At 41.1% G+C, this 17,942-nt stretch overlaps 1 protein-coding gene and 1 long non-coding RNA gene across 2 annotated transcripts in view; one reads left to right on the forward strand and one right to left on the reverse strand.

The window, feature by feature from the left end:
* LOC308308390 overlaps nt 1-17,942 on the forward strand; it is a 319,469-nt gene that overhangs the window by 183,386 nt on the left and 118,141 nt on the right. The gene's annotated exons all lie outside the window — the stretch shown is intronic.
* On the reverse strand, nt 42-16,521 carry LOC308308424 (uncharacterized protein; the record flags this gene model as incomplete). The annotated part of the gene is made up of 7 exons (XM_080753841.1): nt 16,426-16,521; nt 14,618-14,702; nt 14,381-14,494; nt 13,557-13,700; nt 10,143-10,256; nt 1,967-2,080; nt 42-153 (listed from the first exon to the last, which is right to left on the reverse strand). The coding sequence occupies exons 2-7, from the start codon at nt 14,686-14,688 to the stop codon at nt 42-44; spliced, it is 669 nt and encodes a 222-aa protein (XP_080609967.1). The 5' UTR covers nt 14,689-14,702; nt 16,426-16,521.

A 17,942-nucleotide genomic window follows, 5' to 3' on the forward strand; every position in this document is an offset into this window, starting at 1 on the left:
ACGATGCAGCAGTCAGAGAAACCACTTTCTCTCAGTGTCCATCAGCAGAGAGCACATTCCCCAGTCGTCAGCTGCTGACTAAACTGACCCTCGATAACGATGTGGAAGTTTATCTGGAGCTCTTTGAGAGGACCACTGCTGGAGAGAGGTGTCCTGTAGCAGAGTGGGGTGGGATGCCTGTCTAGACTCCAGATGTATCAGTAATCAATGCTGTGAACTTCACTGTTCTGCATCTCAAAACCAATATGTTGGCAAAGGAAAACCTCAGACTAAGATAATGTGGAGTCCAAGGATCAAGATTTCATAAGCGCTTTCAGGTATAATTTCTTCCCTGGCGGGAATGTCCGTGTAGAATTTCACGGAAATCACGCTGTCTTCATGATTTGAGGCGCCCGACATATCCGCTTGGTTTAATGACTATAGAAATACTGTGTACGGATTTGCCTTCAGCCAGACATGCACGCACGCACGCATGCATGCACGCACGCACACACACACACGCACTTTCAAGTATCATTTCTTCCTCTGCCTAATGGGAAAGTGTGTGCAAAATTTCACAGAAATCCCGCGCTGTGTTCATGATGTGGCATTTTGTTCAAAACGGAGCACTGCAAACTTTAGAAGCCAATCTTAGCCAATCAGGATGGAATATGAAAAATCTGACAAATCTGTTTGGTTTAATCACTATAGATATAATGTGTACTGATATTAGTACAAAATCTGGGAGCACTGTCAAACATTTGTAAATGTTTGACAGTGCTCTGACATCCAGGGAGTGTGTGTACTGTTTCGCTGCGATCGGGCAAACGGTGTCAGAGATTAGCTATTCACAGATAGACACATGGACACACACGCACGCACGCACGCACGCACGCACACGGCCTAGAGAGGACTAGTGCTTTTCTAAGTACCCACAGTTGCACGAATTTTATACATGTAGATCACTTTGTTGTTTTATATTGCTGTGTATATTGTAAAGGAGGATTCACTTACTCTGTGTGTGGAGGTCCACTAAAGTCAGGAGGTGCCCATCTAGAACGGTCACTCTTCATAGACACAAGGCTGGGTGTTGGAGACTCTGCTCTGTGGCGTTTGGCACAACTCTGACTTTCATCCATCTCTAGGTCTTTATTAAACCTGTCATGGTTACAGTCAATGAAATAGATCATCTCTAGGTCTTTATTAAACCTGTCAGGGTTACAGTCAATGAAATAGATCATCTCTAGGTCTTTATTAAACCTGTCAGGGTTACAGTCAATGAAATAGATCATCTCTAGGTCTTTATTAAACCTGTCAGGGTTACAGTCAATGAAATAGATCATCTCTAGGTCTTTATTAAACCTGTCAGGGTTACAGTCAATGAAATACAATAATGTATGTGTTTGTTAATACAGTATTTATCATGAATGATGTATGCTCTTTGTATTGCTTATTTATTTATATAATCTAGAATCCACGTTGAACCTGGTCATGTCATTAAAGGTCTGACATTTTAAAATTAAAATAGCAGCTCTACAAGCACAAAGCATCACAATGCAATGTATTGTGAGCTTTTAGATCTGTTCCTTTTTGTACTTTTGCATGACACTGTCAGGTTGTGTGTGTGCGTGAGTGCGTGTGTGCTTGCGTGCTTGCGTGCGTGCGTGCGTGCGTGCGTGCGTGCGTGCGTGTGCGTGCGCGTGTGCGGGTGTGTTTTATTACCACAACCACTGATGGGTAATGCATGCAGTTTACTATGACACGGTTCTATGCAGTGGAGCTTGACTCATAATCATCAAAGTTGACATTATTTGATTTGGTATAAAATCACCTCTAGGCAAAACACAGCCAATGTATTCTGTGGATTTATGAATCAAATATGGAAGGATGTTGTCATGCTAAAATACTGAGTGCCAGACCACGATGTCTGTTCAGTAGAGTTTGATAACAACTAAATGATGTTGTTTTCTGTGTTTTACATTCTGACCTGGGATCAGTAGAGTGGTGTCCATCTTTGAAGTGAATAGGTTTATGCATGGACCAGTCACTCTTCATGGAGTCACAGCTGGGTACAGGAGACCCTGCTCTCTGCTGATGGACCCTGAGATAAAGAGAGGATCAATATGATTTTAAACAGGTGTTGACATTAAGTGTTGCCCCTGGCAGGTAAATAAAACTTTCAGGCCAGTGTAGTTTGCTTTCAGGACGGGGCAAGTGCTCATTTGAGAGGGGACGCAACAACCGTCTATAAACACAACACCAGATATCTGTCTAATCACTTGAATGTGGCCAGAGCGCTCTGTCTTCTGGTCTGTGGAATGTAAAATAAGAGCACTGTTTACCTATAATGTGCTGGTTTAACTGAATTTTGCAATGGAACGATGCAGCAGTCAGAGAAACCACATTCCCCAGTCGTCAGCTGCTGACTAAACTGACCCTCGATAACGATGTGGAAGCTTATCTGGAGCTCTTTGAGAGGACCACTGCTGGAGAGAGGTGTCCTCTAGCAGAGTGGGTGGGATGCCTGTCCAGACTCCAGATGTATCAGTAATCAATGCTGTGAACTTCACTGTTCTCCATCTCAAAGCCAATATTTTGGCAATGGAAAACTTCAGACTAAGATAATGTGGAGTCCAAGGATCAAGATTTCATAAGCGCTTTCAGATATAATTTCTTCCCTAGCGGGAATGTCCGTGTAGAATTTCACGGAAATCACGTTGTGTTCTTGATTTGAGGCGCCCGACATATCCGCTTGGTTTAATGACTATAGAAATACTGTGTACGGATTTGCCTTCAGCCAGACATACACGCACGGCGCACGCACGCATGCATGCACGCACGCACACGCACTTTCAAGTATCATTTCTTCCTCTGCCTAATGGGAAAGTGTGTGCAAAATTTCACAGAAATCACGCGCTGTGTTCATGATTTGTGGCATTTTGTTCAAAACGGAGCACTGCAAACTTTAGAAGCCAATCTTAGCCAATCAGGATGGAATATGAAAAATCTGACAAATCTGTTTGGTTTAATCACTATAGATATAATGTGTACTGATATTAGTACAAAATCTGGGAGCACTGTCTAAATGTTTGACAGTGCTCTGACATCCAGGGAGTGTGTGTACTGTTTCGCTGCGATCGGGCAAACGGTGTCAGAGATTAGCTATTCACAGATAGACACATGGACACACACGCACGCACGCACGCACGCACGCACGCACACGGCCTAGAGAGGACTAAAAATTAAAATAGCAGATCTACAAGCACAAAGCATCACAATGCAATGTATTGTGAGCTTGTAGATCTGTTCCTTTTTGTACTTTTGCATGACACTGTCAGGTTGTGTGTGTGTGTGTGTGCGTGTGTGCGTGCGTGCGTGTGCGTGCGTGTGTGTGTGCGTGTGCGGGTGTGTTTTATTACCACAACCACTGATGGGTAATGCATGCAGTTTACTATGACACGGTTCTATCCAGTGGAGCTTGACTCATAATCATCAAAGTTGACATTATTTGATTTGGTATAAAATCCAGCAAGAGCCGTTGGCCGCCGCGTCCACGTCCATGGACGCGGCCGTGGACGCGTCCATGGACGCGGACGCGAAAAAAACGTCCACGGACGCGAGGCCGCGTCCACGGACGCAAACGGCCGGCCGTCCCGGCCGTGGACGCGGCCGTGGACGAGGCCGTGGACGCAGACGGCCGGGGACGCGGCCGTGGACGAGGCCGCGGACGTGGACGCAAACGGCCGGCCGTGGACGAGTCCATGGACGAGGCCGCGAAAAAAAGGCAGCGAAAAAAAAAAAAAAAGTGTCTATTGTATGTATTTTTTGATGGAGAATTCAAATATGACCTTCTTTTTTGCATAGGACAACTCTAACCTGCATCAATTGGTATTTTATAATTGCCAATTGTACCCTATCCATCTGAAAAACAAATTGGATGTCTATTGTATGTATTTTTTGATGGAGAATTCAAATATTACCTTCTTTTTGGGATAGGACAACTCTAACCTGCATCAATTGGTATTTTATAATTGCCAATTGTACCCTATCCATCTCAAAAACAAATTGGATGTCTATTGTATGTATTTTTTGATGGGGAATTCAAATGTTACCTTCTTTTTTAGATAGGACAACTCTAACCTGCATCAATTGGTGCATCAACCTACTATATATCTATCTATCTATCTATCTATCTATCTATCTATCTATCCATCTATCCATCTATCCATCTATCTATCCATCTATTTATTTATACTTCACCTTTAGTCCAGAAGAGAGTTCAGCATCAGGAACTTGCACACATGTAACTGTGTCATGACTGTGTCATGGAGCTAAAACAGGGCTATGTTAAATACTCAAAATGACTCTGATGGACCAATCAGGGTGGTGGTGGGGGGAGGGATCAACAATAGACAGAAACTGGATAATGCTTTGTTAACTGTCCCACCTAAGTCCCTGCTAGTCTGAACAAACATCACCTTCCCTCTCATAACACTACTACTACTACATTTATATAAAGCTGCTCTTGCATTTGAATTCAAGTCTGACACAAGTTAAGGTTAACTTAGGTAGTATTTCATTTTGCTGGCTTTTAGGGTCTGTGTGTGAGTGTGTAGGCTCACAAATTATTATAATTGTCATTAAGTGACTCTATCTATCTATCTATCTATCTATCTATCTATCTATCTATCTATCTATCCATCTATCCATCTATTTATTTATACTTACTGTTTACATTTTCTATAAATATTTATTTCTATATAAAACTCAGTTGTGTGGAGTTATTGTGTGCCTTTTCTTGTAGCTAAAGAGTCCATTTGTTCACTAGACATTAAGTCAAGGTTACTATTTTGAGTTGAAGCTAAGTGTTTTATTGCTTTGTGGTTTAACATGATTTAAAAGGCAAATTCATTGTTATGGTTACTTTAGAAGACTGCTTTTGCATTCATGAGTTAAAAAGAGAGCCAAGCTAATTCAAAGAGTTAAGTTAAAGGAACACAAAACATGACCTAACTCGCTGCCATTGGACAGACAGTTACAACATAGGCCTACTCTTATCTTTCACAGAACAGACAATTATCATTTGTTTTATCTATTTGAGACTATGTAGCTGCTCTATGGGAAATAGAGCATTATATCAGCCTATTCAATTGATAATGACCAATGGGTGCCAGTTTCTAAGTAGTTAACCATATTAACATAACAATATATGTGGCCTAGACATGGATATTGCCCAATCAACTCGTAATCTACAGAAATGTCCACCACATCACACAGTATAAAACTTAGTAGGCTCAGTGGATTCACCTATGTTAAATCATGTCAGGTTAGTTTGGTTCAAGGTTCAAGTATAATAATTTATGAGACAAAAATGTAAACAGCACAAATGTACAATCACATCTCGGCTAGAATGATAACATAAAGTCCTGACTACTCCTTGTTATTGTGGTCCTAAATACTACAATGATTAGTTTGGATGCATTGCTTCTATCATGTCCAATTAAAAATAAATACATTACATACATACAGAAATCTGCCTTCTCCTGTATTGTATTAGTGACATTCATTATAAATAGTAAAATAACAGGACAGAGCAAAAAAGGCCTCTGTTGTGTCTTTATCTGATCACATGCAATCAGACACTCACACTGCACAGCAATATATAAACTTTATTACAGGCTCAAGGCCCACAGGGTAAGAAGACAATACATTACAAAGATAATAATTAAAAAAAACAACAACAGAGAGTACATTCACAAAGCCCCACCGGAGCTAAAGAGGCACTCATGCCAGTGTCCTCTAACGGTAGACGTGTACCTGACAGAGCTTTCCCCAAATTGGTTACAGATATAAGGTTTCTCTCCGGTGTGAATTTGTTGGTGTATTTTGATATGTTCCAGTCTAGGAAAGCTCTTTCCACACTGGTCACAGCAATAAGGTTTCTTTCCAGTGTGAATTTTCTGGTGTGCTTTGAGATGATGCATATCACTGAACCTTTTCTCACACTGGACACAGCAGTATATGGCTTCTCACCAGTGTGGATTTTCAGGTGTCTTTTCAGAGCCATCTTCAGAGTGAACCTTTTCCCACATTGGTGACAGCAGTAAGGTCTCTCTCAAGTGTGAATCTTCTTGTGTTGTACGAGGCTAGATTTTACAGTGAAACGTTTGCCACAGTGTTCACAGCAGTAAGGCTTTTCTTCGGTGTGAAATCTCTGGTGTACTTTCAGAGCAGCCATTAAACTGAACTTTTCCCCACATTGGACACAGCTGTATGGTTTCTCTCCTGTGTGAATTCGTTCATGTATTTTGAGATAAGACAATCGAGTAAAGCTTTTCCCACACTGGTCACAGCAATAGGGCTTCTCTCTAGTGTGAATTCTCTGGTGTTCTTTTAAAATCCCCTTTTGAACAAATCTTTTCCCACACTGGTCACAACAATAAGGTTTCTCTCCAGTATGTGAACGCTTATGATCTTTTAATTGTCCAGACCGAGCAAAATACTTCCCACATTGTTCACAGCTGAATGGCTTCACTCCGGTATGAATTCTCTGGTCTACTTTGAGATAATAAATTGAGCTGAAGGCTTTTTCCACATTGGTCACAACAGCACTGTCTTGGTTTAACTGAGGACAGCACAGGACAGGGAGAGAAAACACACACACACACACACACACACACACACCTGATAAGAGCCAGATTCACACATTGATCAGCATTTAAGTAACATCATCATTATTATTGTTGAGTCTGAAAAGAACAATACAATGTGATAGATCTTTACACATCTGACCCATAACATTATTAGCAATTCACATGGTTACTATAATAGGTGAGTCTTCTAGCTTTTTAAAAATGTAATATTTCATTAATTCTTTCTCTTACTAAGTGTAACATCCCACTTCTTAATTGTATATTATTTGGAAAGGGTTAGCAAAATGTTTGCCATAAATTCAATGCTGAGTTGCATTTGTTTTCCTACATTTTCCCCTTCAATGTATTATTACAATGTATTTACTATTTCTTACTTAGGTCTACTTAACTTTGTATTTTTACATTATTATATTGATCAACATTAACACATAGTGTGTGTTAGGTTAGGTTAGTTGCAGAGTGTCCACAACTGTCCAGAATACACTGTACATAATAGACTCCAGACTTCAAGTGAAGATGAAATCTTTAGACGGCACCAGCGGCAATTCTGATGAACGGGTGGAACCCAAAGACCATCAAGATCTCTGTAAGTCACAGACTGAGTAAGTCTCCAGATAAACTCACACACATCAAAGTGTTTAAACATTACTTTTATCATTCATGACATAATATCATGTTACTGTTACCTACATGCCTTTATATGGGGAGAACCAAGCAACTTTGACCCAGTTATGATTTTGCTTTTAATAGAAAGGAATCCCTTACATTGTTGTATGTTAAATTACTTTCTGATCTGTTTGTGTTCATTATAACAGCCACAGGAAAGATACATTGTTTCAGATTGTTCCAGAGACTGATGACAGACCCTGGATGTAGCTCTGTCAGGTACACGTCTACCATTAGTGGACACTGGCATGAGTGGCATGAGTGCCTCTTTAGCTCCGGTGGGGCTTTGTGAATGTACTCTCTGTTGTTGTTTTTTTAAATTATTATCTTTGTAATGTATTGTCTTCTTACCCTGTGGGCCTTGAGCCTGTAATAAAGTTTATATATTGCTGTGCAGTGTGAGTGTCTGATTGCATGTGATCAGATAAAGACACAACAGAGGCCTTTTTTGCTCTGTCCTGTTATTTTACTATTTATAATGAATGTCACTAATACAATACAGGAGAAGGCAGATTTCTGTATGTATGTAATGTATTTATTTTTAATTGGACATGATAGAAGCAATGCATCCAAACTAATCATTGTAGTATTTAGGACCACAATAACAAGGAGTAGTCAGGACTTTATGTTATCATTCTAGCCGAGATGTGATTGTACATTTGTGCTGTTTACATTTTTGTCTCATAAATTATTATACTTGAACCTTGAACCAAACTAACCTGACATGATTTAACATAGGTGAATCCACTGAGCCTACTAAGTTTTATACTGTGTGATGTGGTGGACATTTCTGTAGATTACGAGTTGATTGGGCAATATCCATGTCTAGGCCACATATATTGTTATGTTAATATGGTTAACTACTTAGAAACTGGCACCCATTGGTCATTATCAATTGAATAGGCTGATATAATGCTCTATTTCCCATAGAGCAGCTACATAGTCTCAAATAGATAAAACAAATGATAATTGTCTGTTCTGTGAAAGATAAGAGTAGGCCTATGTTGTAACTGTCTGTCCAATGGCAGCGAGTTAGGTCATGTTTTGTGTTCCTTTAACTTAACTCTTTAAATTAGCTTGGCTCTCTTTTTAACTCATGAATGCAAAAGCAGTCTTCTAAAGTAACCATAACAATGAATTTGCCTTTTAAATCATGTTAAACCACAAAGCAATAAAACACTTAGCTTCAACTCAAAATAGTAACCTTGACTTAATGTCTAGTGAACAAATGGACTCTTTAGCTACAAGAAAAGGCACACAATAACTCCACACAACTGAGTTTTATATAGAAATAAATATTTATAGAAAATGTAAACAGTAAGTATAAATAAATAGCTGGATAGATGGATAGATGGATAGATAGATAGATAGATAGATAGATAGAGTCACTTAATGACAATTATAATAATTTGTGAGCCTACACACTCACACACAGACCCTAAAAGCCAGCAAAATGAAATACTACCTAAGTTAACCTTAACTTGTGTAAGACTTGAATTCAAATGCAAGAGCAGCTTTATATAAATGTAGTAGTAGTAGTGTTATGAGAGGGAAGGTGATGTTTGTTCAGACTAGCAGGGACTTAGGTGGGACAGTTAACAAAGCATTATCCAGTTTCTGTCTATTGTTGATCCCTCCCCCCACCACCACCCTGATTGGTCCATCAGAGTCATTTTGAGTATTTAACATAGCCCTGTTTTAGCTCCATGACACAGTCATGACACAGTTACATGTGTGCAAGTTCGTGATGCTGAACTCTCTTCTGGACTAAAGGTGAAGTATAAATAAATAGATGGATAGATAGATGGATAGATAGATAGATAGATAGATAGATAGATAGATAGATAGATAGATAGATAGATAGATAGATAGATAGATAGATAGATAGATAGATAGATAGATAGTAGGTTGATGCACCAATTGATGCAGGTTAGAGTTGTCCTATCTAGAAAAGAAGGTAACGTTTGAATTCCCCATCAAAAAATACATACAATAGACATCCAATTTGTTTTTGAGATGGATAGGGTACAATTGGCAATTATAAAATACCAATTGATGCAGGTTAGAGTTGTCCTATTCCAAAAAGAAGGTAATATTTGAATTCTCCATCAAAAAATACATACAATAGACATCCAATTTGTTTTTGAGATGGATAGGGTACAATTGGCAATTATAAAATACCAATTGATGCAGGTTAGAGTTGTCCTATTCCAAAAAGAAGGTAATATTTGAATTCTCCATCAAAAAATACATACAATAGACATCCAATTTGTTTTTCAGATGGATAGGGTACAATTGGCAATTATAAAATACCAATTGATGCAGGTTAGAGTTGTCCTATGCAAAAAAGAAGGTCATATTTGAATTCTCCATCAAAAAATACATACAATAGACACCTTTTTTTTCTTTTTTCGCTGCCTTTTTTTCGCGGCCTCGTCCATGGACTCGTCCACGGCCGGCCGTTTGCGTCCACGTCCGCGGCCTCGTCCACGGCCGCGTCCCCGGCCGTCTGCGTCCACGGCCGCGTCCACGGCCGCGTCCACGGCCGGGACGGCCGGCCGTTTGCGTCCGTGGACGCGGCCTCGCGTCCACGGACGTTTTTTTCGCGTCCGCGTCCATGGACGCGTCCACGGCCGCGTCCATGGACGTGGACGCGGCGGCCAGCGGCTGTCTCTCATAAAATCACCTCTAGGCAGAACACAGCCAATGTATTCTGTGGATTTATGAATCAAATATGGAAGGATGTTGTCATGCTAAAATACTGAGTGCCAGACCACGATGTCTGTTCAGTAGAGTTTGATAACAACTAAATGATGTTGTTTTCTGTGTGTTTTACATTCTGACCTGGGATCAGTAGAGTGGTGTACATCTTTGAAGTGAATAGGTTTATGCATGGACCAGTCACTCTTCATGGAGTCACAGCTGGGTACAGGAGACCCTGCTCTCTGCTGATGGACCCTGAGATAAAGAGAGGATCAATATGATTTTAAACAGGGAGGATCAATATGATTTTAAACAGGTGTTGACATTGGGTGCGTTTCCCAAAGCGCTGGTCGTGCGAGGGCCTTCGCTCGGCTGCGGTCCTAACGATTATGACGTTTCTCAAACGCGCTCATAAGCGCCCCTCGCAAAACAACCTTCGCACGCCAGTAGACTGGCCAGAGCCTTGTATTAGAGAGTTCTGCCAACTCTGGCCCTATGTGAACGGAGATGATGTAACTCTCCCTGAAACTCTCCTTGAATGGCTCTGGGCTTCGATTGATAGGACGTTAGCAGCTGCGCTCCGAAATGAATTTCAGCCGCGGCTTGTGTGATTGTATCGGCCCATAAATAAAACATACAACACTGAAAATTGACACACTTTTTAGCTGTTGGTAGGCTAACTGACCGCACAAACCCCTTCTTTTAATTTGAATCTCTAATTGCAAGTTTTAAGCGATGGTATGCTATAAACTGACTGGCTGCACAAAAACCTTGTTTTGGTTTTAAATTGTATGTGACTCACTTAACTGCTCGTCCTGAATATTAATCATTTGTTGACTAGTGCATCGGTTCTCAAAGTAATACTCGCTGGTGTCCTCGACAAATCTATCGATATGCTGGAGCGGGGATCGAACCCGAAGTGCTTACTTAACAGTCTAAGACACAACCCGTCATGCTATAAGGCTGTGCCCTGCTGTGAACAACGCTGTTGTCCATCCCGTCTTCGCTGTAGGGCTACAATTAGTTACATAATAAAGAATCAAATGGACCCTCATAATGGGTCTGTCACTCAGACAGAGAGTATAGGCTACACACTCTCTGAGTTACATGATAACATACCCATGATGAGGACGAGGGTCCATTTGGTGCCTAACTTCTAACAGGCTCCCAATGCGCTATATTTGACAAGTCCACGGTCAAGTTCAAGTGACACGACGGGATATGTGTTGGACTGGGGAGTAAGTGCTCCGGGTTCTGTCCCCACCGGCTCTTCAGAATAGCAGCTAAACTGACTGTACAAACCCCTTGTTTTAATTTGAAACATGCAAAGCTGCAAAGCGCTGTTGCCTGTTGGTAGGCTTATAACTGACTGCACAAATGGACTTAAATGCCCGTCTTAAATAAATATGTATTTATTTTATTTTATAGGCTAGGCCTACTATGACAGTATTGTAGACTAGAGTATTGGTTCTCAAAATGATAGGCTACTCGGGGAATCTCTGTATCGTCCCATCTGTTGAAGCGGGAGGCGAACTTGAAGCTCTCAGTGCCTATAGCCCAACTCACTACCCGTCATGCTATTAAGCCTGCTGTGTTCAGCTACTAAGGCTGTTGTCCCCCCCGTCTTGGCTGTAATAATTATAGGGCTACAATTATAGTTATATGAACCAATGAAACCTCATCATCCGGCCTGATTTAATCGAGAGATCTGAGTTCTATCGCCGCTTTCACGCATTACCGCATGCCTTTTAGCTGTGGAGAGGGGACCCCCACTGGTCCACGGACCACTTAACAAATGAGGCAGCCTATAAGCTTGTTCTTTTTTATGTAAGTGTGTGTTGTGGTGCGCTATTTCTCAGTAGCCTATCAAAGCAAGCGACACGCATAACATAAAACATATAGTTCACCTTTGTATGTCTTATTTATAAATATAAATATATAGTTATACTTGTTTATTGTGTATAGCAGGTGTGTAGAATAGCCTACTCTACCATCCACAAGACTTAGATAGCTTTTTAAAATAAACTTTCATGTTATACTTAGTTATATAGTGCTCAGTTTTCTATGAAGGGTGCTTACGGGCGCCCCGGCGCACCCTTAACAAAACCATCGTACATACACGTTTGCAGCACCCGAGGGAAACTTGCGGGAGAGGTGTTTGCTTCTAAAATCCTCCTTACGATGGCCATTCGTATGAGGTGTGCATTCAACCGTCATCACAGCTATTTGGTTCCATTGTACGAGACGACCGGTTTCCTGAAAGCCCTCGCTGCTCTTGATTGACAGGTGCCTGCGCAGGCTGCGAGGGACGATTTTGGTCTCTACGACCATGCCTGAGCTTACGAGCACTCAAAATCGCTTTGGGAAACGCACCCATTAAGTGTTGCCCCTGGCAGGTAAATAAAACTTTCAGGCCAGTGTAGTTTGCTTTCAGGACGGGGCAAGTGCTCATTTGAGAGGGGACGCAACAACTGTCTATAAACACACCACCAGATATCTGTCTAATCACTTGAATGTGGCCAGAGCGCTCTGTCTTCTGGTCTGTGGAATGTAAAATAAGAGCACTGTTTACCTATAATGTGCTGGTTTAACTGAACTTTGCAATGGAACGATGCAGCAGTCAGAGAAACCACATTCCCCTGGTCAGCTGCTGACTAAACTGACCCTCGATAACGATGTGGAAGTTTATCTGGAGCTCTTTGAGAGGATCACTGCTGGAGAGAGGTGTCCTCTAGCAGAGTGGGGTGGGATGCCTGTCCAGACTCCAGATGTATCAGTAATCAATGCTGTGAACTTCACTGTTCTGCATCTCAAAACCAATATGTTGGCAATGGAAAACCTCAGACTAAGATAATGTGGAGTCCAAGGATCAAGATTTCATAAGCGCTTTCAGGTATAATATCTTCCCTAGCGGGAATGTCTGTGTGGAATTTCACGGAAATCACACTGTGTTCATGATTTGAGGCGCCCGACATATCCGCTTGGTTTAATGACTATAGAAATACTGTGTACGGATTTGCCTTCAGCCAGACATGCACGCACGCACGCATGCATGCATGCACGCACGCACACACACGCACTTTCAAGTATCATTTCTTCCTCTGCCTAATGGGAAAGTGCGTGCAAAATTTCACAGAAAGATTTGTGGCATTTTGTTCAAAACGGATCACTGCAAACTTTAGAAGCCAATCTTAGCCAATCAGGATGGAATATGAAAAATCTGACAAATCCGTTTGGTTTAATCACTATAGATATAATGTGTACTGATATTAGTACAAAATCTGGGAGCAGTGCTCTGACATCCAGGGAATGTGTGTACTGTTTCACTGCGACACATGGACACACACACAAACACACACACACGGACGGACGGACGGACGGACGGACGGACGGACGGACGGACAAACGGACAGGGTGCAAAACAGTCTCTGCCATGCCTTCAGCCTAGAGAGGACTAGTGCTTTTCTAAGTACCCACAGTCGCACAAATTTTATACATGTAGATCACTTTGTTGTGTTATATTGCTGTGTATATTGTAAAGGAGGATTCACTTACTCTGTGTGTGGAGGTCCACTGAAGTCAGGAGGTGCCCATTTAGAACAGTCACTCTTCATAGACACAAGGCTGGGTGTTGGAGACTCTGGTCTGTGGCGTTTGGCACAACTCTGACTTTCATCCATCTCTAGGTCTTTATTAAACCTGTCAGGGTTACAGTCAATTAAACAGATCATCTCTAGGTCTTTATTAAACCTGTCAGGGTTACAGTCAATGAAATAGATCATCTCTAGGTCTTTATTAAACCTGTCAGGGTTACAGTCAATGAAATAGATCATCTATAGGTCTTTATTAAACCTGTCAGGGTTACAGCCAATGAAATAGATCATCTTTAGACTCTAGGTCTTTATTAAACCGTTCAGGGTTACAGTTTGATTGATTGATTGATTGGTTGATTGATTGAAGAATTTACTAGAAGGTTGCATAGGGAAAAGTACAGTTTCATGACTGTACAAATCACTGGTACAAGGTCAACTAAAAGGAGATCCTAGTTAGCTTTACGGCTTATTTACACAGGAACCACTTTATGTATCTCATATAACATTGAAAGACAGACGGACGCAAACTACCACGACCACAGATGGGTAATGCATGCAGTTTACTATGACACAGTTCTATCCAGTGGAGCCTGAAGCATAATCATTAAAGTTGACATTATTTGATTTGGTGTAACATCACCTCTAGGTAGAACACAGCCAATGTATTCTGTGGATTTATTTATCAAATATGGAACTCAAAAATATTAAGAGCCAGACCAATATGTCTGTTCAGTAGAGTTTGATAACAACTAAATGTGTTGTTTTCTGTGTGTTTTACATTCTGACCTGGAATCAGTAGAGTGGTGTCCATCTTTGAAGTTAATAGGTTTATGCATGGACGCATCACTCTTCATGGAGACACAGCTGGGTACAGGAGACCCTGCTCTCTGCTGATGGACCCTGAGATAAAGAGAGGATCAACATGATTTACTTTTTTATATTCAATCATTAGAATCCATGTGGAATCCACTCTTACAGATTACAGGTCCCTCAACAGACAGAAAGACAGACAGACAGACAGACCTCTCATTTTGTCCACACAGGATGTCTTTAGAGGAGGGGTCCAACTCCTCTCTCTCCACTGAGCCACTCATGGTAGAGCAGAGACCTTTAGAGAGAGAGAGAGAGAGAGAGAGAGAGAGAGAGAGAGAGAGAGAGAGCGTGAGAGAGAGAGAGAGAGAGAGAGAGAGAGAGAGAGAGAGAGAGAGAGAGATTGTGTGTCAGTTGGACTCATTCATTACATCAGAGGTTAATTTAGAACAATTTGGTTCAGAGTTACAGACATGTAAGGGTCCATTTGTTTTCTATCTACACACTCATGGAACCAAATGGACCCTTACAGGTCTACTCCTGCCCAGGGGCAGGGAGTCAAACACCTACCAGACCACACTGCACACACAGAACAACAATCTGGCCATAACACACGTCTCAATACTAGAAAGATGCAATTCTGGGAAATTGCAAGACGCGAGTCACACTTGCAAATTAATTCCATCCATGTTATGTCCATATATGGTGATCCCTGATGTCATCAATATTAAGCCCATATCTTGGAATGCCCTATATGGATATAGATATGCTGTGTCAGTCCCATGTGGTCTATAACCTCAAACCTTCTATGATGTCATCTCCATATCTGGAGAAAGTCATTTTTTTGCATTTTCTCATTCAAGTCAATGGAGAATATTAATTCACAAATACATTAATATAAATAATGTATAAACTATATAACTATCTCTTAGCAAAATGCAAGCACTCGATTCCTGATAAACCCGTTGGATTTGACACATGGCCCAAGTGTTTGCCACCAAAACTGTGGGAGGAGTAGCGCGGCAAAATAAAGTTTATCTGTAAACTAGAAAGATGGATGGAAGAAAGTCAGACAAGTACTATGTTAGTGTGGTTGCTCTAACGGCTCATGATTGTTATTTTAATATCATTTGAGCTAAACTGTCATCAATACAAACAATGTGTTTGATGGTTAACTATTCAGGGATGTGTTCATTATCTACAGTGCTGACACACAGTGCCTGCTCTGAAACACAAACACGTGGCCCTCATTTATCAATGGAGTGAAAAAACAGTGTATCTTTTTCGATAAATATAGGTCTAGGTTAAAGTTGAAGTGAGATTTATTTATCAACATATCCTATACAGACAATCCTAGCGTATATTTGATCTCAGCGTTGATAAATGCGCCGGCTGAAACCTAGCGTCATTTAAATATTCTCAAACGCCACGATTTCACGACTTGAACAACCGGAATCTGTGCAGCCCTTAGCTGTGACCACACAAACGCAAGCACACGCACGCACGCACGCACGCACGCACGCACGCACGCACGATCTGCTTTCCTCGTTGTCACCTCTCCATCACATGAGGGCAGTGGAGTGACAATTTAACTTTAAAGGTTAAACTTCAAATATTTTTTAAAAATAAATGAAAAAAGTTATTGAAAAAACACAGCCTGCTCGCGTATTAGGAGGGTAGTATGAGTCACCAGAAAAAATAATGGGTGTTTTTTAATGAATCCATCATGGTTAAAATGAAGTTTGAAGTTACAATGGGTGTGTATGGGGAGAGAGGCCCTTCCACTGCTCCCTGTTGAAAGTGGAATATCCCTTTAAGACCTTTTTAAAAAGACCTTCACTGCATCAAAAGTAATCAAAAACCATAATATAAAAACTCATCAAACATTGGTCAGATTTTTCGATTTTCAAAATGCCTAGCATTATCATGATATTACTTTTAGGCCAATTGTTATTACTTTTAACTTGTCATGCACCTTTTAGTGTGGTTTTATTATAGAAATCAAATACATTTCTACTCACTCTCTTCACAAGTTTTAACAGGAAAATGTCCGTCTTCTGTCTGTGTGCGTCTTGTTCACCATCTGTCTCTCTCTCTGTTCACCATCTCTCTCTCTCTGTCTCTCCTTACTGTGAAAAAGACCCAAAGAACAAAGAACAGAAACTTTTCTCTCTGCCTGACTCGATGAGGAGGGAGGAGTTGTTTGGAGAAAAAGAAGGGGGGGGGGGGGAGACAGAGACACAGAGACACAGAGAGAGAGAGAGAGAGAGAGAGAGAGAGAGAGAGAGAGAGAGAAAGAGAGAAAGAGAGAGAGAGAGAGAGAGAGAGAGAGAGAGAGAAGTGAAAGACAGACAGACAGTTATTTGGGGGTGACCTATCCCTTTAAGAACGGTAGACTACTGATCCTGAAGTCATGTGACTTCCAGTAAACTGCAGAATGTGTGTGTGTGTGTGTGTGTGTGTGTGTGTGTGTGTGTGTGTGTGTGTGTGTGTGTGTGTGTGTGTGTGTGTGTGTGACTCGAGGTCGTTCCAGGGCACTCTAGCTGTTGCATAGCGGTTTCATGGACCGGAAATAGCAAATCTACAAGCTTACCTTGTGGGGCGTCAGTGATGTTCTGTGAACTTGTAGATCTGCTCATTTCATTACGTGACACTGTGGTACCATGAAGTATACATCTGAGCTTAAAGGAGTAGTTCACCACCAAAATGAAAATGTTCCTATCGATTACTCACCCCAACTGAGACTTGAGTACAATAATTAGTGGCCAAGCCACGCAGTGGCAAAGGCCACTCATTGTACTTCATCATTCCTCCACTTTGTCTCTAGTGGCTTGACCGTGCAGTCGCTTTTTACGAAACTCTGCAGCTCGCAACAATTGGCCAAAGGGTGGCACTGTGGGAAACTTTGAACAGGTATAGCTCATGCTCCGTTTGAGGTACACCTGTATACACTTATGCGTCTCCTCATGCCAAACAACTTTTAAACTCTGACTTTTGACCTCTGACCTTTAGTTTTCCCACCGTTTTGAATTATACGAAAAACAGTAAAAATCTATCTCCTTTTGGGATTTTCGCGTCAAGTGTACAAAACCTTTTTTACATGAACTTTGGTCCAATACGGTCAAACTCTCTGGTCGGATTTTTTTTTAAGTGAAACATTATTTGTTAATAATTTAATAAAACAGTTTTATGCAAATTATTCTTCTGTCTCCAAATCATACATGCAAAGTGACACGTTCATGGCATTTGGCAAAGATGTAGAGGGTTGGTCCAAATACCACTGAAACCAATCTTATTCCAATTGGCCAAAGGGGGGCGCTATACAAAGCGTTTTTAAATTCAAACTTTAAACGGGCATTAGTCATGCCTCGTTTCGTTTAAAGATATGCAAGTTGCTTACACATGTGCCTTGACTCAAGCGGAAGACATCTGTGTCTTTGTTAAGTATGCTCCGCCTTTAGATTTTCCGCCATTTTGAGCAGTTCGTAAAACGCTTAAACCTGCTTTTATTCTGGAATTTTCGCGTCACGTGCACTGA

Source organism: Nannobrachium achirus (genome assembly GCF_963921795.1).
Source record: "Nannobrachium achirus genome assembly, chromosome: 23".
NCBI lineage: Eukaryota > Metazoa > Chordata > Actinopteri > Myctophiformes > Myctophidae > Nannobrachium > Nannobrachium achirus.